The sequence below is a fragment of the Giraffa tippelskirchi genome, chromosome 9, assembly GCF_054371585.1.
Source record: "Giraffa tippelskirchi isolate mGirTip1 chromosome 9, T2T-mGirTip1v1.2.pri, whole genome shotgun sequence".
Taxonomy (NCBI): Eukaryota; Metazoa; Chordata; class Mammalia; order Artiodactyla; family Giraffidae; genus Giraffa; species Giraffa tippelskirchi.
The window spans coordinates 166,603,471-166,627,701 of record NC_137283.1 but is presented as its reverse complement, the minus strand read 5'-3'; the positions used below and the strand labels follow the sequence as shown (position 1 = coordinate 166,627,701).

At 45.9% G+C, this 24,231-nt stretch overlaps 1 protein-coding gene across 1 annotated transcript; it reads left to right on the top strand.

Annotated features, from left to right (window-relative positions):
- The first annotated feature begins 7,380 nt into the window (after window positions 1–7,380).
- LOC145521948 (histone-lysine N-methyltransferase PRDM9-like) lies at window positions 7,381–21,064 on the top strand. The gene is made up of 6 exons (XM_081530893.1): window positions 7,381–7,465; window positions 8,289–8,341; window positions 13,444–13,650; window positions 17,065–17,132; window positions 18,576–18,769; window positions 20,448–21,064. The coding sequence occupies exons 1-6, from the start codon at window positions 7,381–7,383 to the stop codon at window positions 21,062–21,064; spliced, it is 1,224 nt and encodes a 407-aa protein (XP_081387019.1).
- Window positions 21,065–24,231: the final 3,167 nt, after the last annotated feature.

Here is a 24,231-nt window from a genome sequence, read left to right as displayed (position 1 = left end):
AACCCGACACCCTAACCCGACACCCTAACCCGACACCCTAACCCTAACCCGACACCCTAACCCGACACCCTAACCCGACACCCTAACCCGACACCCTAACCCGACACCCTAACCCGACACCCTAACCCTAACCCGACACCCTAACCCGACACCCTAACCCGACACCCTAACCCGACACCCTAACCCGACACCCTAACCCGACACCCTAACCCGACACCCTAACCCGACACCCTAACCCGACACCCTAACCCGACACCCTAACCCTAACCCGACACCCTAACCCTAACCCTAACCCGACACCCTAACCCGACACCCTAACCCGACACCCTAACCCTAACCCGACACCCTAACCCTAACCCTAACCCGACACCCTAACCCGACACCCTAACCCGACACCCTAACCCTAACCCTAACCCGACACCCTAACCCTAACCCTAACCCTAACCCGACACCCTAACCCGACACCCTAACCCGACACCCTAACCCTAACCCGACACCCTAACCCTAACCCGACACCCTAACCCTAACCCGACACCCTAACCCTAACCCTAACCCGACACCCTAACCCTAACCCTAACCCGACACCCTAACCCTAACCCGACACCGTAACCCTAACCCGACACCCTAACCCTAACCCTAACCCTAACCCGACACCCTAACCCTAACCCGACACCCTAACCCTAACCCTAACCCTAACCCTAACCCGACACCCTAACCCTAACCCTAACCCTAACCCGACACCCTAACCCTAACCCGACACCCGACACCCTAACCCGACACCCGACACCCTAACCCGACACCCGACACCCTAACCCTAACCCGACACCCTAACCCTAACCCTAACCCGACACCCTAACCCGACACCCGACACCCTAACCCGACACCCTAACCCGACACCTGACACCCTAACCCGACACCCTAACCCGACACCCTAACCCTAACCCGACACCCTAACCCGACACCCTAACCCAACACCCTAACCCGACACCCTAACCCTAACCCGACACCCTAACCCTAACCCGACACCCTATCCCGACACCCTAACCCTAACCCTAACCCTGTACCAACACCCTATCCCACACCCTAAACCTAACCCACACTCTTCACACCCTCAACCCTACACTTACCTTTTGAGGTACATACCTGCATCATCTTCAATTTCGGCTCTTCACATGCATAACAAAAGACAGGGGAGTAATATTTAAACATGGGACCAAGACCCATTACCTGTATAACAGGAATATAAACACTCTGAACACATTATTTAAATGACTCGCATCACCAAAATATCTCTCCACCACATTTCCAATGGATAAGAGTGGAAGACACGTTTGTGATACATATTGTAACATAGTAGTCTAATACCGAACAGTAATCTGGCTAATTATATACACAAGATATATTTAAACCACAAATAGTTCTACAAATTCCAGTTTCTACAATCGTTTCAATCTTCACAAAGGTAGGATTAACAGCACATTTTTCCGTAGGATCCGAGGCATGGCGCAAAATGACAGTACAAATGTCATGCTCATCATTGACAATGAAAATCTTAATTATGACTGTCGGAAGAAAGGTCAGCATGGTTGCTCTAACAGATTTTTCAGTGTTCCAATACAAGTTCTACCCAAATCCATAAAGAAAGACATACGCATAGGAAACTACACATTGAAAGCAAGTCTATTCAGATAAATATTGGACATCATCTGTATCAATATTTAAGGCATAAACAACTTCAAACATTCTTCAAATTCACAGAATGACAACAAGAAAGTATGGCTACACACAGTCCGTTCAGTTTTATAAACTGCCAATGAATAACCTCCCATGGAATTTAAAGGCTGGTGACCATTTCAAATGTCATTTTCAATTTTTAATAGCTTTGATCTATGAGCAAAACTGTAAGACAGAAAATTAAACAAGTATGACCGAAATAAATGAAGTAAATCCTCAATAGATATGAAAACATTCCATGGTAGTGAAATCAATTCACATAGTTATTAGGACTTTAATGCACAGACATATCTCCAGATTCAATGTGATCAGAATTCATATCTGGCAAAGATACAAAAGCTGATTTTAACACTCATATTATTTTTCTTTGTACCCCTAAAAAGAAAAACAACCTTCAAAAGCAAAATCGAACTTGGAGACTCACATTTCCCTATGTCATATGTCAGTATACAAAGCAACAGCATATCAAACTTTGCAATACTACCATGAACATACGCATTTAACTGAAATTGGCTGAAATACCCCAAAATAAACACATACTTCTAGACTCAGTGTTTCACAGGGCAGATAACATTCAATTAATGAAACTGAGAGGGTAACAGACAGGAAGGCCAGGGGTCTCCAAAGGGAGGAATTAGGCTGCAAATGTCAGACATTTTTTCTCTCTCTCTCTTAAGAGGCAGGAGGAAACAAGCTAGTGCTATCTTTTTTCCCCTTCTCTACACAAATTTAAAAAGAGGTTTTCTCTAAAAAATCTGTGTTCCTATAATGACACCTGGTTCCACCTGAACTTAACTTTTCTCAAACCATGAGCGAACCAATGCATTTTTCTTTTGGAAATGTTTGCTTTAAGCTATGTGAATGTACTATGTATTTACCCTAGACTCTATCTTCAAGTAGGTTCTGCCTAAAGGCTCAAAACTGACTTGACAAACCAATATGCTTTATTCATACACTGTCCTCCTAATCTATGGGAATGAAGCTATATATTTGCTCATGTCAAATGTTTTATGGCCCAGGATGACTCACCCGGTGCCAGGGTTATCTCCATGTAGCTTGTGGGTGAGGGGCCTGCTGCCATTCCTTTCTCTAATTAGTAGACTGCTAGTAGCTATATAACATCTAGCTAAAGACGAGCAGGGGGAGTACTCTCTTGCATTGGCAGGTGGGTTCTTTACCACTAGCACCACCTGGGAAGCACCAAGACACATGAACATCAGTGGATTTTGGGATCCACGGGGCATATACAGAACCATTCCTCAGAGAAAACTGAAGAAGGACTTTAACATCTCAAACAAAACATAAGTAGACGTGTTCACAACCTTGATGTAGCAAGGGTTTCTTCAATCTGACAAGTGCCATGGACCGATGAAGCACTATGTGAAGAATACTTCAAAGTCTATTCGGCAAACACAGCATAAGTTGGCTATATTTAGTCCTCAAGTGAATGAAAATGTCATTAATAGTGGTCATTTCAAATAGGTAGCGTGGGAAGCTGTTTACACTTATTCTGATTCGCGGTATACCACATTCACAAATTTCAGTGGCACTGGTGCAAAATCTATACATTTCTCAGTGGAAGCTTCTACATGGACTGTTGGGATCAGAGCTCTAACTCATACAGGCATACTTTTACTTGTAAAATGATCCTGCATGATAATCAAACAAAACACTGGATGAACACCTAGACAGTGTTTGAGCTCTGCACTAAATGATTTTAAAGCTAGTTGATGGAATGTACTGATGAGGAAGACTATGAACGAGTCACGTTCTTCAACTTGGTCAAACTGCTGATAGTCATACAAGTTAATGAAAAGTTAAGCCTGTTGTCATTAAATCGGTTCAAAAGAAATAGAATAATAAAACAAAGTAGTAAATCTTGTTTTCTTAATAAACATTGTATTATTTCTGGACAGCTTTGTTACTGGCATTAATAGAATACCTTAAATAATAACTTGACACAGTGAAACGGATCCACATCTTTAATTGATGCCATTGCTGTTTGATACTATTGCTTGAATGAACAGCATGATTCACACTGGCCAACAAACAGAAGCAATCTAAGTGTTCATGGCAGCCAATTCCATAAACAAACTGTGGTATACACACAATGCAATATGATTCATCCCTTCAAAGTCGGTCATTCTGACAATGCTACAATGTGGACGAACCTTATGGTCATTATATTAAGTGAAATAAACCAGACCAAAACGGGACAAACGTTCTGTGATTCCACTAGTATGAGATAGCCAAACAAGTCAAATCCAAAGCCAGAAAAAGCAGAAAGTGATTCCCAGGGATGGAAGACAGTTCATGTTTCATGGACCCCACCCAGTTTCCCTTGGGGAAACTGACTTCCCATGACATCGCCAAAACCAATTATACAAATAACTGAAAGCCATATCCAATCAAATGAATGTAGACATAATTTTACAGTGTACACCAACCTCACTCAAACTTCTCGATAGACAAAAGCCAAAACTGTATCTATGGTACCTCAGCTTTGCTTAAAACTGTATCTACAGTACCTCAGTTTTGCTTATGAAATTTAACAACAAAAAAAACCACTAAAGTCTATCCAAAAAAGGATATAAAACATATATAACATGAACTTTAAAAAATTAGAAGTTTAAACTGTGAAAAACCTTATTCACAAAACTTAAACACAAACCACATAAAAATACATTTACAAAATACATATCTGATCAAGGATTGTACTCCAACTATAACAAAAAATCTGGAACAAACAACCTCATTAAAAATGTATAAATCTGAACACCTGGCCAAAGAAAATATAGAGATAGTAAATAAGCATGTTAAAAATACTCAAAATCATATATCATTAGGAAATTACAAACTAAAACAACAGTGAAGTAGCACTGCACATCTGTTAGATCCAGTAAACTCAAAAAAGGGCTGGGGGGGCACTTCTCTGGTGGCTCAGTGGTAAGGAATCTGCCTGACAATGCAAGAGACTCAAGTTCGATCCCTTACCCAGGAAGATCCCACAGGCCACAGAGAAACATAGCTGGATTTTTCCACAGCTAAACAAGGCTCACCTGTGACCCGAACACTACACATCTAGTACTTAGCAAACAGCTTTGAAAAAGTGTCCAGGCAAAAACTATCACACAATTATACACAACAGCTCTACTTGTAATAGCTAAAAACTTTCAAATATCACGATGTCTTCAGTAGATGACTGTGTCAACAAATGGGGATACTTCCAAAGTGAAGGGGGGCAAATGCTACCCCAAAATATACCGCTTCAGCATGAGAATTAGTTGGACCTAATTAACTTTTTTTTTTAAGAGGACACATGATCATCTCTGAAACCGAAGTTCAAGACGGCTCTTCTGTGAGTCACATTTACCAGAGAAATCTCATTTCAAAGAAATCTTCTGTATATACCAGATAGAAGGATGACAGTCTGTGAAACTATTTTTTATCAATAGGGAAAGCTAAGACGTAAATCTGTACAACAACCAAACCCTTCCTTTCCTTTGGTTTTATTTTTTTAATATTTATTTGTTTTTTATTTGGCTGTGCCAGGTCGACCTTCGTTGAGGCAAGCCAGATATTTAGCTACAGCATGCAAACTCTTCGTTGTGGCATGGGAGATCTAGTTCCCTGATCAGGGATTGAACCTGGGCCTCCTTCTTTGGGAGTGTCCAGTCTTAACCACTGGACCACCAGGAAGCCCCGGTTTTGTTTTTAGATGAAGATAGTACCTAAGGTGATATCTTGGGCCACTTCAGTCACTGGCTCAGTTTCCTTAGTTTCTCCAAAGCACACACAAGGTACACATTATTAAACTGGTTGGCAAAACAAGTAAAGGTAGTTCATACTACAACACTGTATGCTTACAAAGATCTAAATGGTAAATGGCATGTTATTTATTTTTATTTACTATGGGGAAAAAAGAATGCAGTATTCGTACATGTCACAACATGAATAAACGTTAAAACCATCTTTAGTGGAAAAAATCCATATAGAAAAGACCACCCAGATCCCATATTCACCATGTCTGCTTTAAATCCATCAAGTTTGTCCAAATACCTGAAAATCTCAGTAACACTCTAAAGAAAGAAAAAAGGATGAGGATGGAAAAAAAGATATAGTCATACAATTGAACAATTGCTGAAAGTGGAAGTGGGGTTGTGGATTACATTATAATGGAGAAACCATATGATTTCCTGACTTTGAAGGTTATGTGCTGGTTCTGCAAGAGAATGCACCCATTTTGGATAAAACACATAGAGCATTTCAGATGATGCGGCAAATGTGAGTACTTTTTCCCATTGCTAGGAGTTTTCTGTACATTTTAAATTACCAGAAAGTAAATTATGTTTCAAAACAACCATGTCAACACCACAAAAGAAAATTAGATCAGACAGGCATGAAACTTTCTTATACAGACCAACACTTACCCAGACGAGGTTCAAGGGAAGCAGTGATGCTCACTGCCATTGTAGGAGTCCACATGGAATGAAGAAGCACTGTGGAAAGTCTATTAGTAACCACCATGTCTTGGGTCCTCTGCATGACCTACTGCAGGAGAAACAGATTTTACAAATAAACTTTTCCACATAACTTCACAAAAAGTTGTTAGACTATATTCAGTAAAGCTGAATAATTTTGCATCAATTTACAATCATATAAAATATTATAATTTACAATCCCAATCAATATGCAAAAATCAGTTGCGTTTCTGTACACTAATAACAATCAGAAACAAAATAAAGAAAATCCCACTTATATTTGCATCAAACAGAATAAAACATCTAGCAACAAACTTAATCAAGGACATAAAAGACCAGTAGTCAGAAAACTAGAAAGCACTAATAAAGAAACCAAGAAAACATAAATACACAGAAAACTCTTCCACGCTCATGCACTGGAACAATGAGGAATTAAAGTGTTCATTCCAGCCAAAGCCATCAACAAATACACTGACTGCAATCACAAAATAATATTCAATGGCATTTTTCACAGAAATAGAAATATGCCTAATATTAGGCTGCTAATAATATTGAACAGGAGTTTAAACAGCCAACAAGACTGAGAAAAAAGAACACAGCTGGAGGTATCTTCCTCTCTGACTTCAAACTACATCACAGAGCTGTAGTAACCACCACAGTGAGGAACTGGCACGAACACAGACACACGGACTCGAGGAAAGAACAGAGAGCCCAGGAGTGAACCCACATGTACTGGTCAGTTCATGAAAATCAAACCAGGAACGAGTGAAGAGGAAAGGACAGTCTTCTCGAGAGACAGTGACAGGAAAACTGGCCACCTACACTGAAGAACATCACTGGTCACCCTCTAGATCATCTAACAGAAATCTAACTAAAAATCCACCATTTTGCACATGGAGCTCTTTCCCCCCTGAGTCCTCTGAGATGGACCTCCGCTCAGCGCTCAGCTGGACACAGGAAATGTCTACTTCACCCTCATTTTTCCCTCTTGCAGCACCTCCCTGCTGGCGGGCACTGAGACGACCCCGCTCCTCTCAGCCTGGACGCAGCCCCGTTATCCAGAAGCCAGAGCCCTGACGGCCCTGAGGAGACAAACCTCCCGCCAGTTGGTCACCAATCCGAGTCTGAAGGCAAAGTGTCCTGTGCCCGCGGGTCAGAGGAGCGTATGGTGCCCACTGTGGGCCGCCAGAGAAGATCGGGCAGCCCCGCGCTCACAGAGCCCAGAGGGCTCAGCCAGAAGCAGCTGTGCTGTGAGCACTCAGACTGGAAGCCCAAACTGAAATGGAGCAGAATATCTCCATGACCCTCCTCAAAACAAGTCTAAGGAACAATTAGAGCCTAAGGAACACATTTGAGTCAGTTCTAATGAAGTGGATGGATCTAGAGCGTATTAAACAGGGAAGTCAGTCAGAAAGAGAAAAATATGGAATCTAGAAGGACGGTACTGACGAATCTGTTCACACAGCAGCAATGGAGATACGGACATAGAGAACAGACTTACAGACAAGGGTGGGGAACAAGAGGGAGAGGGTGGGATGGATGGAGAGAGTGGCATGGATGCATGTGCACCAACATCTGTAAACAGACAACCAATGGGAATTTGCGGTATGACTCGGGGAACTCAAACTGGCGCTCTGTAATAACCTAGAGAGGTGGGAATGGGTGGGACGTGGGACGGAGATTCAAGAGCAAGGGGACACACATACACCTACGGTTAATTCATGTTGATGTACGACAAATGAAACCAATATTGTAAAACAACGATCAATCAACTAAAAATAAATAACTTAAAAAAACATATGGAATGAAATGAACATAAACACAAACTTTACAACACTGTAATTCAATTTTACAAACTATAAAAATTTTAGAAAACAACAAAAGACCTACATGACCTTTGGTCTGGTAATGAGTTCTAACACACAACAAAAAAGCCAACTTACCAAATTATTAACATAAATTACTTAAAACATTGACTTTTACAATTTTATACAATTACTCTGTGAAGGACCTTACTCGAGAGAACCAAAAGACAAACTGTTAAACGAACCACTGACCACCCGCCCTTGACAGGCCACAGAGAAGAGGAAATGCTTGCAGGAGTCGTCTTACAACAGGAGTTCCTGGTAAGGAGCCAGGAACTAACCAGCTACCACCAACCAGGATTCTGGAGAGGTCAAAAGGAGATGGGAGACTCCAGTCCAGAGGTCCTACCAACCTCCCAGGATCCTCCTCGCTGGAATCCATCTCAGCTGAGGGACGCGTATGCCCCCAGGAAGGATCCCAATTCAGAATGACGGGCAACAGACAAACCAGAAACTAACCCAATGACCATAAAACCTGAGACTGTGAGCCGCGTGGCAGAGCAGTTGTCTCCGTTTCCCTCGCCCTCCCGCCCTCCGCCCCGGCAGCCCTTCCCAATAAAGCCTCTCACTTGGACAGCACTCCGGCCTCGGACAACTCACTTCCAAGTGTCAGACAAGAACCCACTCTCAAGCCCCGGAAGGGATCCCCTTTCCTTCATCAAAACCAATATCCAAGAGAAAATATCTTCAAAATGCTGTCTTGTGGAGAAGGAAATGGCAACCCCTCCAGTATTCCGGCCTCAGAAATCCCGGGGACAGAGGAGCTTGGTGGCTACAGTCCAACAGCAGGGCATTTCTGAGGGGAGGAAACAGCCCCAGGAAAGCTGAGGCGCTCGCCAAAGGCCCCAGAGCTTTTGATAGCACAGCCAGAACTGTGGCTGAGGATTCCCAGCTGCCAGGCCTCTTGATCCTGGCCTCTTTCACCACATACATGTGTGGAAAACTAGAATCTAAAATATGCCCTGGTGGCTCCGTGGTCAAGAATCCGCCTGCCAGTGCTGGAGATGCAGGTGTGATCCCTGGTATGGGACAATCCCACATGCTATGGAGCAACTAAGCCCGTGTGCCACAACTGCTGAGCCTGTGCTCTAGATCCTGGAAGCCACAGCGCAGAGCTCACATACTGCAACTACTGAACCCGTGAGCCTGTGCCCCACAACAAGAGGAGCCACTGCAGTGAGAAGCCCGCACACCACTAACTATGGCCCATGCTCACCAAAACTAGAGAAAAGCCCACACACAAAGACCCAACTCAGCCAAAAATAAATAAAATCATTTTCCTAAAAAATGAATATCTGACAAAGAATCTGTACTCAAATTGTCCAAGAACGCTAGAGCAAACAAGCCCAATCATAGTTGATAAAGACTGAAATAGACACCTGGCCACGGAGGGTATACTGATAGTAAACGATCAGACAAAAACACACTCAAGACACTGGTGGGATGCATGCACAGCCCCCTTTGGAAGACAGTCTTGACAGTTTTTTCAGCAACCCCATCGGACAAGCACTGAATTCTATACATAACAAGTGGTGGAAGTCAGGTATCTTACCATTGGAATGTGACATTACAGATACACAAAAGGAAAGGTTACAACATCCATGTCATGGTGGATCAGGTTGGAGACATCATCACAAATTACCTTTAACTGAATATGTTCAAAGGTAAGCTGGAATACATGTATATATTTCCATGTATTGTCAGCTGAGTATATGTAGCTCCTACATGTATGTTTTAAATATCATTCTGTAATAAAAAGGAACAGGAAACATCCCTGGTGGCCGGGTGGTAAAGAATGTGCCTACCAATGCAGGGAACACGGGTTCAATCCCTGGTCCTAGAAGATTCCACAGGCCCAGGGACAACTAAGCTCCCGTACAACTATTGAAGCTCGCATGCTCCAGAGCCCAAGTTCTGCAACCAGAGAAAGCACTGCAATGAGAAGCCATGGGACGGCAACTAGAGGGTAGCCTCTGCTCACTACAACTAGACACCTAGCAACAAAGACCCAGCATAGTCAAAAATAATTTAATGTTAAAAAAAAAAAAAAAGGACAGAAGTTCTTTAAAGAAACGACTGAAGACTAGGGGTGAGACAGTAAATATATAAGCCAGGCTAATCTTAAATTATGAGAAAGTAAAGAATGTAAAGACAACTATCAAGCTGTCCAAACTGATAAAAATGAATGATTACACAGTTGTATCTGTATACACTAGCAAATAACAATCTGAAAAGGAATTTAAAAAAACAATTCCCTTTCAATAATGCCAGCATTAATAAAATACTTTGCCACGGATGTAATGAGGATGACAAGACTGGCACACTGGAAATTATACAATCCAGGGCCAGTGACAAAGCTTGATTGCTCAGGGCTTTTGTGTCATAAAGTTTTATTAAAGTATAAAAGAGATAGAGAAAGCTGCTGACATAGACATCAGAAGGGGGCAGAAAGAGTACCCCCTGCTAGTCTTTAGCCAGATGTTATACAGCCACTAGCAGTCTGCTAATTAAATAAAGACAACGTATCAGAAAATAGCACCAGGCCCCTCACCCACAACATGCATGAGATAACATTGGCAGCAGGTGAGCCATCCCAGGCCATAAAATGATTGACATGAATCTTGAAGAAAGGCAGATTTCCAAGCAAATATATAGTTTCATTAACGTAGATTAGGAGAACAAGGTATGAGTAAAACATACTGGTTTGTCAAGTCAGTTCTGAGCCTTTAGGAGGAACCGACTTGAAGACAGAGTCTAGGGTAAATACATAGCACATTAACATAGCTTAAGACAAACATTTCCATAAGAAAAATGCATTGCTTAGCTCAAGGTTTGAGAAAAGTTAAGTTCAGGTGGAGCCAGGAGTCGTCATGGCAACACAGGTTTTTAAGAGAAACCTCCTTTTAAATTTGTATCAAGAAGGGGAAAAAATGTAACCCTAGTTTGTTTCCTCCTGCCTCTTAAGAGAGAGGTAAAAACGTCTGACACTTGCAGCCTATTCCCTCTGTCTGGAGACCCCTGGCCTTCCTGCCTGTTACCCTCTGAGGCCTTTAGGAAGCAATACACAAGCTGACCCTAACATACACGTGGAGTGACAAGGGACTCCAAGGAGCCAAAACAATCACGAGTCTGCAGTTCAAAGGGCCTCCGGTGTGCTGTGTTAAGTCGCTTCAGTCATGTCTGACTGTCCGAGCCCGCCAGGCTCCTCTGTCCATGGGAATTTTCCAGGCAAGGATACTGGAGTGGGTTGTCGTGCCCTCCTCCAGGGGATCTTCCCAACCCAGGGATCGAATTCCTGCATTGGCAGGTAGGTTCTTTGCCACTAGCACCACCTGGGGCTGCTGCTGCTGCTGCTGCTAAGTCGCTTCAGTCGTGTCCGACTCTGTGCGACCCCATAGACGGCAGCCCACCAGGCTCCACCGTCCCTGGGATTCTCCAGGCAAGAATACTGGAGTGGGTTGCCATTTCCTTCTCCAGTGCATGAAAGGGAAAAGTGAAAGCGAAGTCGCTCAGTCGTGTCCGACTCTTAGTGACTCCATGGACTATAGCCTACAAGGCTCCTCCGTCCATGGGATTTTCCAGGCAAGAGTACTGGAGTGGGGTGCCATTGCCTTCTCCGCCACCTGGGGCAAAAGTGCCTAAATGGAGATCAGGGAAACCCAGCTAGGAGATGAGAGGAGGCTCAGAGAAAAGGAAGTGAGGGAAGGAGACTCCTAGTCACATTCAGAGAAGCCCAGCAGGTAGTTCTCCAGGAGGTACAGGAGGGGGAAGCAGGCTGGACCTACGTAGAAGATGAAAGAGGAAACTAAAGCAGGGGCCCCCAACCTCTAGGATCTGATGCCTGATGATCTGAGGTGGCGCTGATGAAATAATAATAGAAAAAAGTGTTCGCTCACTCAGCCAACCCTTTGTGACCCTATGGACTGTAGCCCACAAGACTCCTCAGTCCATTGAATTCTTCAGCCAATTCTGGAGTGGGCTGTCATTTCCTTCCCCAGGACATCTTCCCGACCCAGGGATTGAACTCGGGTCTCCGCATTGCAGGCAGACTCTTTACCAACTGAGCCACCAGGGAACAGAAATAGAAACAGAGCGCACGGGAAACGGACGGCACTTGACACATGCTGGGGAGGAGGCTCCTTACAAACCCCGGAGCCAGGGTTCCCGGAAGGATATCCCATTCTCCCCTGGACCGTCCACCCTCTCTGGGTCTCAGTTTCCTCATCTGTAAAATCACGGACAACTGACTATAATTCATTCCTGGAACCCAAGCCCATTGAGAGGGATGGGAAATATTACTCCAAGGCCTGGATGATAGACCAGATTTAAAGAAAAATATGGCATTGCTGCTTTTCAGTCAAACAGACAAATACAACCAAGGAAGGAGTCCCTGGCCCTGCGGGATTTGCCTAGGGGTCTAGTCTGGGAAATTCTTACACATCAGGAGATGGCTCCGAGCTGGATTTCCACAAACAAGAATATCCATGCGAAGGACAAGCCTGTAGAGCTCTGTGCCCATCAGCCACAGGAAGAGACTGCCTCCCGACAGCCAGCAGCATTTACGAGTGACCTCCTAAGGCCTTCACCAAACTACAGGGGCACCTCTGGGTTTTCTGTTTCCCTCACTTTTCTGACTCTTTTCTTAAAAACACGCACATTTCTTCATAGAATGCCACAGTGGAAGGAAAATAGGCCTTCAATTTTTAGACCTCAATTTGCAAAAAACTTGGAGCTTTTTTGTTTTTTTTTAATTAAAGCACCACATAATTTAAAAATTTTACACGTTCTAATTATTCAGTTCCAAAACACCACACTTATTGTACAGGGTCCCCATGGAAAGGCCCCCTCTCAGCAGCAGGACAGCCACAGATGCCACCATGAAAGGGCAGCCAGGTGCCCTCCTCCCTTCTTTTCCGCCTGGGTGGCCGCCAGGTTTTTAAATCCACGCACCCTACTAAGTTTCTAGGGTGCAATACGTGGACCCCTCCCTTTCCCATCCCAGAAGGTGGTCAAGGGCCCGCTGGGCTGCAAACTGCCGGAAGCAGGGCTGGGCCAGCCGGCCAGAGGAAGGGTTGTGGAGCCCCAGCAGGTGAAATCACCAGGCAGGATAAATCCCTTGGACTTCCTGGGGACCTCGCTGCGGGCACTAGGCTGCTTGGGAAAACCGCGCGGGTCTGAGCTTTAGGCGACGGGGTAAAGTGGTAAAGGCCCTAACCCTAACCCTAACCCTAACCCCAACGGCGAGGCCTTTCTGCGACCGCCAGGTTAGGGGGCTCCGAGACTGTGCCAACAGAGAGGGCGGAATACGTGGTTCCCTGCTCCACCCTGCGCCAGAGCCGCAGTTCCTTACCTGTGGTCCGCAGCCCTCCGCTGCGCTCACTGGATGCCAATCCATGCGGACCCAGGAGCCCACGAAATGGGCGTTCCCAGCCGCAATGGAGACCCCTGAGACCCGGGACCCACTACCTAGGAGCTCGGAGGAGGCGCGCTCCGCCCCCGACGCGGCCAGGTGTGCTCCGCCCACACGCCCGCTCCCAGGAGAGGCCCGCGGGCCTCACTACTGCCGCCAGGTGACATCCATCCACGGGCAAATCCACCCCACCGAGACGACCCGAGCTTTCTATCCGCTGATCTGTCTATAATTCAGGGATAAAACTGTGACTACAGAAAGGAAAGATGACCTGACCTAGGATGGCCATGATATTCTATAGAACCAGAGAAAATTGGTTAAAAAAAAAAAATTTCTTGGAAATTGTAAAGCTGGTTGTTTTGCATATGCAATTAAGAACAATTAGCTTGTTAAAAGGCCTGCCTAGGGCAAAGCTTGAAGTTAACCCTTTCCTTGAAAAACACTGCCCACTTTGCCTGAGATCTCAGCCTTGGGCAAATGAGAACTTCAAGCCCCCCTCCCCCCCAAAAAAGGAGGTCAAAGAGATATTTTAAATCTTAGGCGGAAAACTACAAGATCTGTCTGTCTGTCTGTGTGGATTTATGTATGTCTCAGTGTGAGTCTTCTGTTTTTTGATAATATTGCTGAAGTTGTGAGTTCTTATTTAAATAATCTAAAGAAAAGGAAGCCCTTACAAATCAAACAGTTCTAAATACAGCAAAAAATTGACCTAAATGAATTTTAGATTCATGTGAACTGGGAAATAGTCAATATTAAATATCTAGTATTTTTTTTTTGCTACTCTAGTATAGACATATCTAAGAGTCATTAACATTAAGCATAAAATTTTTATAGTGTCTAGGATTATTATAAGTTAAATATTGCTATATTGTTATATCTGTCACAAGCTTGTCAACAAAGAAAGTACCTCTAAAAACAAACAAACAAAAAACTCCTAAAAAATGTAAATGCGATATGAGCTTTTAGATAAACTATTAAAAATAATTATGCTTTAAAATATCTGTCTATAATAGTCTTGATTGAAGGCAGAGGAGAAGGGGAGGACAGAGGATAAGATGGTTGGATGGCGTCACTGACTCGATGGACATGAGTTTCAGCAAGCCCAGGGAGTTGGTGATGGACAGGGAAGCCTGTTATCTTGCAGTCCGTGGGGTCGCAAAGAGTCAGACACGACTGAGCAACTGAACTGAACTGAATTTACAATAGTTTCTCCAGATTTTGGTTACCTGAATTTCTATCGTTGTGCTAAACTAAGTGATGACAGTGTATTGAATAGCTAGGTCATTTCCAAATAAATTAAGGTTCTGAAACATTCACTACTTGACAGGACCTTCCTCTTACGCAGAAACTAAAGAGATGTTTGACTATCCATGAACAGCGTCTGGTGCCATCCTGAGATGTTCACTATAAGAAAGCAAAATTTTTTTTAGATAGTATCACTGATATGTATGTTCACCAATCTATAGAATGCCAATATAAAAGTCAGTTCTTGGTTGCTTAAGGAAAATGTATGTCTTGTTATTAAAGAAGGTATGAGGAATGAAATCACATTTTATGAAGGAAAAAGAAGTAGTTCTGACTTACAGGTGGCAGTTTCAGGATGGGAGAAGCAAAGGAATGTGTACACAAAAGGATAAGGAAGTTTTATGGAAGGTGGACCCCCAGAAAAGAGCTTTGTGTGTAGTATAAGTTTTCCTGAGATGTTGAACTGCCTTTGCTGATGGATTTTAAGTTTCTTTACCTCTTAAGTGATCTGTTCTAGGTTTACCTTTGAAATCTTTTGTTTACTTTGGCTAAGTGGCTAAGTATTGTTTCACAGTGACTTATGTGATTCCTACCTGACTGTTATAAACCCTTTGGATATTTATGAACAAGCCGTCCTAAATAATTGACTTCTAGCTAACTTTGGGATGCTTCAAAGGGCCCCTGAGACCTCCCAAAGAGATATATTAAACAAGCTGAGTTCATTTAACATGTTAAACTACATGGGAAGTGTTGTCAGAAGGAGTGATGAATCTTCTCAAATTACATTGTATGGTTGATGATACTAATATAGATATCCTAGAAATTATGTGACATTCATGAAAATCTGATATGTTCTGGTAAAATGCTGTCAGTTATAATTCTAGTTATCATATTAAAGTGTTTCAAGTCACAGCAATGACGAGATTACTTTGTCAATTTCAATTTAATCAGGTTTTAAACATGCCTTCTATGATTTCGCATGGATGCCTTTGCAAAAATACTGCTACTTCAAGATATATGGAAAAGACTTTTCTAAGCTTACCCGTAAACAACTTTTTTGTTTGTTATCTGGTAAGCTGGTACCAGACTGGAATTTAGCCTAGTCTCTAGGTTAAGAGAACACAGTTTTCTTAGAATGCAGCTTTCGATCACAGATTATGACTTTCTTTACCTTTCAGTGATTTATATTTGTTTTTATCATCTTTTTTTTTACTTCTGTAAAGTAAATAAGCATTATTTTAAGATTATGGTACATGTAGGATGGACCAAGCTTTCCCCACTCCTGCAAATTCCCTTAAGCCCTCAGATTCTTCTGATGGGACCAAGGTCTCACTTCCCTCCAGAGGGACAATCTAAGCTTTTTATCAGCTGACCTGCCCCTGATAGCAGAGTCAATTTGAGCACTATTTGGTCTATAATTTAGGCATGAAACTATGACTACATAAAGGAAAGATGACTTTTTGATGCAGGATGGCCATGATATTCTTTGGACTTAAGAGAAAATTGGTTAAATTGACACTTTTTCTCTTGGAAACTGCAAAGCTGGTTCTTTTAGCATATGCAATTGAAAACATCTAGGTGGTGTGGTCAGTTTTCATTCCAGTCCCAAAGAAAGGCAATGACAAAGAAGGTTCAAACTGCCGCACGATTGCACTCATCTCATACGCTAGTAAAGTAATGCTCAAAATTCTCCAAGCCAGGCTTCAACAATACATGAACTGTGAACTTCCAGATATTCAAGCTGGATTTAGAAAAGGCAGAAGAACCAGAGACCAAATTGCCAACATCCACTAGATCAAGGAAAAAGCAAGAGAGTTCCAGAAAAATATCTATTTCTGCTTTATTGACTATGCCAAAGCCTTTGACTGTGTGGATCACAATAAACTGGGGAAAATTCTGAAAGAGATAGGAATACCACACCACCTGACCTGCCTCTTGAGAAATCTGTATGCACGTCAGGAAGCAACAGTTAGAACTGGACATGGAACGACAGACTGGTTCCAAATAGGACAAGGAATATGTCAAGGCTGTTTATTGTCACCCTGCTTATTTAACTTTTATGCAGAGTACATCCCGAGAAACACTGGGCTGGATGAAGCACAAGCTGGAATCAAAATTGCCGGGAGAAATATCAATAACCTCAGATATGCAGATGACACCAGCCTTATGGCAGAAAGGGAGGAAGAACTAAAGAGCCTCTTGATGAAAGCAGTTGAATCCATGCAGGCTGAAGAGCACCAATGACAGCAGAGAGAAATAGTTCTTGTATTGCTTCCTACCAAAAAAAAAAAGAGAGAAGAAAACTTGTAACTCTTTTTCTGACACTCAGATCACAAAAGGGAGAAACTGCTATGAGTATGTGGATGGAAAGGACACCTCTTTGGCCAACTGGATGAGGTGAGTGCTGTGAGTCTGTAGTTTGTAGATGTCGGTCTTCCCTCAAGCCCACACCCCTTTATTTCTCAACCTATCTCCCTCAATAGCTTTCACATCTTCTTTCCTCTTTTCCCTCCATATCACACTCTCTCATTTCAAACGACATTAGAAAGAAAGAACTAAAAATATAGCATGTGCCCTCAAAACACAAGTCTATATGCTGGGGGACTTGAAAACAACTTGAGGAGTCTAGATTCACCAGGGACAGTTTAACTCACTTAATTGACACTTACCAAGCACTTTATGTTTCAGTTTAGACAGTGAACTTCATTACTGAAGCATATCACACAACCCATGTCCTTTTGGAGAACATACTGCAGAGAGACATTAGCCAATTGATTTTAGGAACTGCAAGAAGATCCAACCAGTCCATCCTAAAGGAGATCAGTCCTGGTTGTTCATTGGAAACACTGATGTTGAAGCTGAAACTCCAATACTTTGGCCACCTCATGCGAACAGTTGACTCATTGGAAAAGACCCTGATGCTGGGAAGGATTGGGGACAGGAGGAGAAGGGGACAACAGAGGATGAGATGGTTGGATGGCATCACCGACTCGATGGACATGGGTTTGGGTAAACTCTAGGAGTTAGTGGTGGACGGGGAGGCCTGGCGTGCCGCAATTCATGGGGTCGCAAGGAGTCGGACACGACTGAGCAACTGAAATGAACTGAACTGAACTTTAATTTTTCTATCTTTGAGTAACTGCACAGCACCAGGATAACCTAACATGGGAGACCTTGAGCCTATGTGGGCAACAAGCTCCCCAGGCTCGGTTCCAGTGAGAAGTGAGCCCTGAGGCCTGGGAAGGAATGAGGGGCAGGATGGCCATGAGCATGGCCATTCTCTGCGGGCCTCTCCTTTCATCAGGGCAGGCAGAAAGTGAATAAACTATTACTGTTCTGGGTCTCAAGCTATGTCAGAGCACTCTCCAAGTTTCAATGGGAGAGGGTGGGCAAGTAAATAGGACCCTGGATACACGTGGGGAGATTGAAGAAAAGCCTCGAGAGAGAAGGCAGGCTGGGGTGAGCGCTGAGGGCTGTGTGTTAGCCTAGAAGCACCAAGTCCTGTGGAATGAAAGAGAACTTAATTTAGAGTTTAGGGGAGCTGGAGGTCACTAGCCTCATGGACAGTCCAGGTGGAGACGAGTCTGGAACTGGGCTCTGGAAAATGGCTAATTAGGTAAGGAGAGAAAAGCATTCCAGCCAGGAAGAGGACCAGAAACAGGATCTGGAAATAGGAATTCATACGGCCTGGTCGAAGGTGTGAACAGAAGGTCCCCATGAGGGGCGGTGGGAGAGGCCCACGGCGGCCTCAGAGCCTGAAGGCAAGGAGCTGGGCATGGCCCGACCGTGGAGGGCACTCGTCACCTGAGGTTTCTTTCCCTCTCCCGGCCTCGACCCCAGGTATGTGAACTGTGCCCGGGACGACAAGGAGCAGAACCTGGTGGCCTTCCAGTATCACAGGCAGATCTTCTACCGAACCTGCCAGGTGGTCAGGCCAGGCTGTGAGCTGCTGGTCTGGTATGGGGACGAGTACGGCCAGGACCTCGGCATCAAGCGGGACAGCGGGGGGAAGAGCGAGCTCGCGGCCGGGAGAGGTGAGCGCCACCCCTCTTCCAGCGCCCCAGCCCATCCTGGGGAGCCTCCCTGGTCCGATTCCGAAGCAGAGTACAATTCAGTCTACAGTCAGTCAAGTCGCAATTAAAATGCCTCAGAATTTGATTCATTTCATATGACTGTTAGGAAAGATTTCTATATTAAAAATGTTAGTTCTACTTTTCAATATTTCACGCAAAAACTATGCCACATCACCTTCTGCTGAAAGGCTCAGAGACAAACAGCAAGTTTCCCAGCACCGACCCGCCCCCTCACCTCTCCCTGTTTCTCCCTCATTTCCTCCCATTTCTAAGCAACACGTGGACAGTGATTTGCATTCAGTCACTGTTTCAGTTTGTGGTCATGTGAGCTCATACTCTGTGCCAGACAGGGCTCCACGCACCGAAACAGACAGAACCACTGCCCTGGGGCAGCACGGGCTTCATACCAGACAGGGGCTGGTGCTCTGAGGAAAGCAGCGCAGGAAAAGTGCCTCGGATCAGCGTGAGCAGAGGGTGGGGTGTGGCGCAGGACGGTGGGGCAGGGTCTCTGCAGAGATAACACCCCTGGGAAAGGATTCAGGCAGGGGAGCAGCCAGTGCCGCAGCCCCAGGGCCGGGAAAAGAGCCCATGCCAGTGGTCGCAGGAGGAAGCACAGAGGGCGAGGAAGGAGCTGGATGGGACACGGAAACCTCAGGGCCCGTGTCCACGTGCAGGCCCCAGGGCTCTTCCTGGGTGACACAGAACAACCGTGCGGCTTTCAGCTGCAAGCGGCATGGTCTCTGTTCTGTGACGATGCTTTGGTTTGCTTTTGGGAAGAGACAGCAGCAGGGAGTCCCCCCAGAAGTCAGTTCACTCCCAGACATGAAGGGAGAGTGGGCTGGCTGAAGATGCACGGGAGTGAGGGTGTGAGGAGTCTGGCTGGAGGTGTATTTTTAAACAGGAATTCCTAGTGCATGTTAAATGGACTAAGACTGAATGAAATAAATGAGGTATGAATACAGGTGAGGCTTGAGAAAGGATATGCCTTTATTTTCTGATTTGTGGAAAACTCAGAGAGGAGCAATTTGTGAACCAGTTGGGGCAGCAAGAGCCAGAGATCTGTAGTCAGTGGGAACTGGGCCACTCGGTCTCATCCAGTCTGAAACCCACTTCCTGAAGAGATCGGCACAATGGCTGCTCTTTGAACCAGGAGCTGCAAAGTCACCTTTATTCACACCTGCTGAAACCACCCCCTGTGCTGCCTCCCATATGCAGAGAGCTTCAGGCCAGGCGCCCCTAACTTAATAGACCCTTTCCCCTCACAGGGAGCCACTCAGGAAGATTCTACCTAAGTCATCAAGAGTCTTATCTCTCAGTAGGGTAAAATACCTGTGGCCACGGTGACATGACTTTTCAGATACTTACACGCAGGGAAAGGTCCCTGCAGATCCACCTCTCTCAGGAAAGACGCTGCCTCTGATGCTGTTGGAAGGTCCCTAGTCTGAGTGATATGTAGAAAAGGCTGTTGACACAGGCTTCCTGGATTTCTGTAGATGTAGAGAATAAGAATAGAATGGAAAAGTGGACTGTAAAGACACACTTGATGGGAGACAAATCGTGCGCTGTCAACACTAAGATGATTAGTGGGCAGGCCTTACCATGGCAAACCAGCTACCTGACCAAAAGCTTCCTCTTTCAGCAAAACCGGAGCCCAATATCCACTCATGTGCCTCCTGCTCTCTGGCCTTCTCCAGTCAGAAATTCTTCAGCGAACACGTCCAACACAGTCACCCCTCTCAGACACTCCTGAGATCATCTGAAAGAGACCATCTCCAAGCAGAGGATCTCTGCCCAGGGAATCAAAATCAGCAGCAGCGATATTCCGATCCACACAGCCCGAGTGACAAACCTGAGGGTCACGAGGCAAAAAAAAGGCCCCAACCTTTGCTGAAAAGCATAAGGCTGAAGAGGATTTCAAGGGCCTCTTCCTACTCACCCAGAGGGCAAGTGGGGGGTTCTGGGGTGCATGAGAGAATGACAGAAGAGCCCAGCACAAGCCAGAAACTGAATCCAGAGGACACAGGCAAATTATTCATGGGGGCAGGAGTCTCAAGGATTATAAAAGCCAAGCACGGAGAGTGTGGGCAAGTCTCCAAGGATAGGTCAAGTCTCATCACAAACCAGAGGACATACACAGGGGAGAAGCCCTATGTTTGCAGGGAGTGTGGGCAAAGCTTCAGTCGTAAGTCCCATCTCATCACACACCAGAAGACACACACAGGGGAGAAGCCCTATGTGTGCAGGGAGTGTGAGTGAGTCATGACCAACAAACCACATCTTAGCCACAGGAAGATTACTGCAGCCACCCCATGCCTCAGCTCTAAGGGGCCTCAGAGGAGGTCTATGACCCGTTACTGTCCCCAAGAGTATGAGGAGAGACTTCCCAGGTGGTCTAGTGGCCAAGATTCCAATGCAGAGACCCATGTTCAATACCTGATTGGGGAACTAACTCCCACATGCTACAACTAAGACGTAGTGCAGCCGAATAAATAAATACATAAATAAACATTTTAAAGAAAGAGTGTGATAAACACAGAATTGATTAAATAGACCTTCCACTTTCATGACAGGAGAGGAAGTAGATAAACAGCAGAGGGTTTCTTAAGTGTCAATTGCCTTCATGGTTTTTTGTACTCCTAATAAATTTTGTCTCCAAACAAATCTGAAGCCCAGACTACGTACTTATTCCCCACTTATTACTGAGAGCAGTGGGCTCCAGTGGTAGCTGAACCCCTGGGAAGGCATAATTCTGGAGCCAACTCAGTTAGGTCATGGGACAGTCGGTTCCTGGGTCCAGGGAGAGGAATCTAGGGTTTGAGACAGACTCACCAGGGAAGAGAATTCCTCGGCCTCCTGGGAAGTGTGGTCTCTCCTCCTTATAGACCTCGACTCTCCTTTGGCCTCTCCTGGTTGTCCTCTGGTTTCCTCTGACTTCTGTGGCCTCAAAGGTGAAGGCCTCATGCATGTGTGTGTGTGTGTGTGTGTGTGTGTCTGTGTGTGTGTGTGTGTGTGTGTGTGCCTTGCTCAGCCTGGACCATCTGGTCTTTGCCACTCCCTCAGGGTCATCACAGCATCTGGACTCCAGATTCAACCACAGGGATCCAGTTCTCAGCCCTGCCCTCAGCAGCTCTGTGACCTGGGGCAAGATGCTCAGCCTCTCTGTGTCTCTATTCTTATCTGTGATACGCGGTGGAGTCAGCAGCATTTTAGTCTGATGCATGAGCACAAGGAGAATCTGGCAGAGGCTGGCTGAGAATGCAAACCCCACCTTTGCTGTTCTTTGTGTTTTTTTCTTTAACTTTTTCTAATTTTTTAATAGAAGGATAATTGCTTTACAGAATTTTGTTTTCTGCATGTCCTTCAGCCCCCACACCTTCCAGGTCTTCAGAGCTAGATGAGGAAGGGGCCGTTTAGGCACTTGGCTGCCCTGATGAGTGGGTGTGAAGTCAGGGCTGCTAAGGGAGGGTGACCTCCCTTCCCACCACTGCCGTTCCTGCTGAGCTGGGCAGCCCCAGAGCCCCTCCACAGACAGGCAGTGCCGACAGTCGTCCGCCTGCCAAGAACAGAGCCTGGAGCCGCGTGTGTCCGACCCCCATCCCACCCCCACACGAAGGGTCCTCAAAGCCCACACAGCGGCTTCTCTATGCACGGGCCTCGTACCTGTGTCCACATGCTCTGGCCAACGGTGTCATGACCTTGAAATTCTTAACTATGGAATAGTTCATCCTTACACGTCCCTTTTATGAGTGAAGTCTGATGGACCCCGGGGTGTGCTGTGAGCAGAGCAGATACGCACAGCACGGGTCCCAGGGGTGACCAGGCTGCACGAAGGGACAAGGTGGACACAAAGGCCCCCCGGTGAGTGAAGGTGGGGACCGCATCAGGAAGCCACTCTTGCTTAGACCCAGAACTGAGCTCCGACACAGAGTGGAGACAATGGCGATCTAAAGAGTCGACCACACCCTCCCCTCTGTGAATGACCTCTGCCCTGGCCTCATCCTTCCAGGATGTGTTTAGGAGGCTGAGGTCCGCCCAGTCACCAGAAGACACCAAGGGGAGAGTGGGCCACAGGGCAGGGGGCGGAGGGTGCAAACTCCAGGACTGGGGGCGACGGCCCTCAGTTCCCTCCCTGTGCCAGGCTTCTGAAGCGTCTCTACATGAACCATGTCAGTAATAACCACCCATTATTATTTTCTCGTTTCTTTCATGCTTTCTCAAAGGAACACGTTTGTCTGTGGCTTGGTTTCCCTACAGGAAGGGAAGCCATATAGACTCCCCATCTTCTGCGGCTTTAGGCAGGGGCCACGGGAGGGAGAGTTAAGGGTGGTGCAGGCAGAGGGGCTTCAACTGAAATACGGTGGGGACCGAGCAACTTGCAGGGGCTTCTCACCTGCACCTCCCACCGGAGCTGAGCCTGGAATCCCCTGGGAGCCTGAGCAATTCATAGCTTCTCCCTCCCCTCTGCTCCCCTCTCTTCCCCTCAAAAAGCTGACTCCTGGGCCAGCCCACAACACCCCCAAATCCCCCATCACCCACAGCCCCGCACAGGCCCTCCCTCACAGAAGTGGGACGACCTGCATGGTGGTGGGGACGGTGTGTGACCCCAGAGCTTTGGGTCTCAGCTGACCTTGAGCAATGGGACTGGTGCTTTACACAGCCTCCCAGCCCAGGGAGCTGCCAGCAGCCACAAGCCACGACCTGAAGCAGGGGTGGGGTGGGGTGGGGATGTGAGCTGTCTGAGGTCCCATCCTGTCCCCACGACAGCGGCCAGGCCTCACCTGACACCGTGACTGCCCTGCACGGGCACACAGAACAGCAGCAGTCACGGGGACGGACAGCCAGCTGCCTCCGCCGCAGGCTCCACTCTGACTGCAGCGGTCCCACGGCTGTACCAGCCCCGCCTGCGCGCCGCTCTGCTTGGCTGCCAGGGCTCAGGGACCCTGCGTGAGTCGGTGAGGGCAGAGGTCCAGAAGCCAAGCCTGTCTTCAGCCACCAGACCCACCATGGTTGCCAGACTCATGAGCCCAACCGGGATCTGAAGCCTTTGGGAGAATGACACCACAGACTCTGACCTCAGAGCTCAGACCCCTGAAAACTTACTAAACAGGTAGCTTTTAGTCTTTTTTTAAAGGAGGAGGTTGGCAGGAAGGAGGGAGGGGAATGACTTCCTTGGTGGTTAAGAATCCACCTGCCAATGTAGGAGACATGGGTCCAATCCCTGATCTGGGAAGATCCCACCTACCATGGAGCAACTAAGCCCATGCACAACTACTGCAGCCATGAAATTAAGATGCTTTCTCCTTAGAAGAAAAGTTATGACCAACCTAGCATATTAAAAAGCAGAGATATTACTTTGCCAACGAAGGTCCATCTAGTCAAGGCTATGGTTTTTCCACTAGTCATGTATGGATGTGAGAGTTGGA

Coding starts and splice junctions, on each gene's coding strand:
- LOC145521948 (XM_081530893.1), top strand. CDS start 7,381: ATGGTGCCCACTGTGGGCCGCCAGAGAAGATCGGGCAGCCCCGCGCTC. Junction 8,342..13,443: donor TCTTACAACAGGAGTTCCTG/GTAAGGAGCCAG, acceptor TGTGGTCCGCAG/CCCTCCGCTGCGCTCACTGG. Junction 13,651..17,064: donor GGCCTCACTACTGCCGCCAG/GTGACATCCATC, acceptor TCTGACACTCAG/ATCACAAAAGGGAGAAACTG.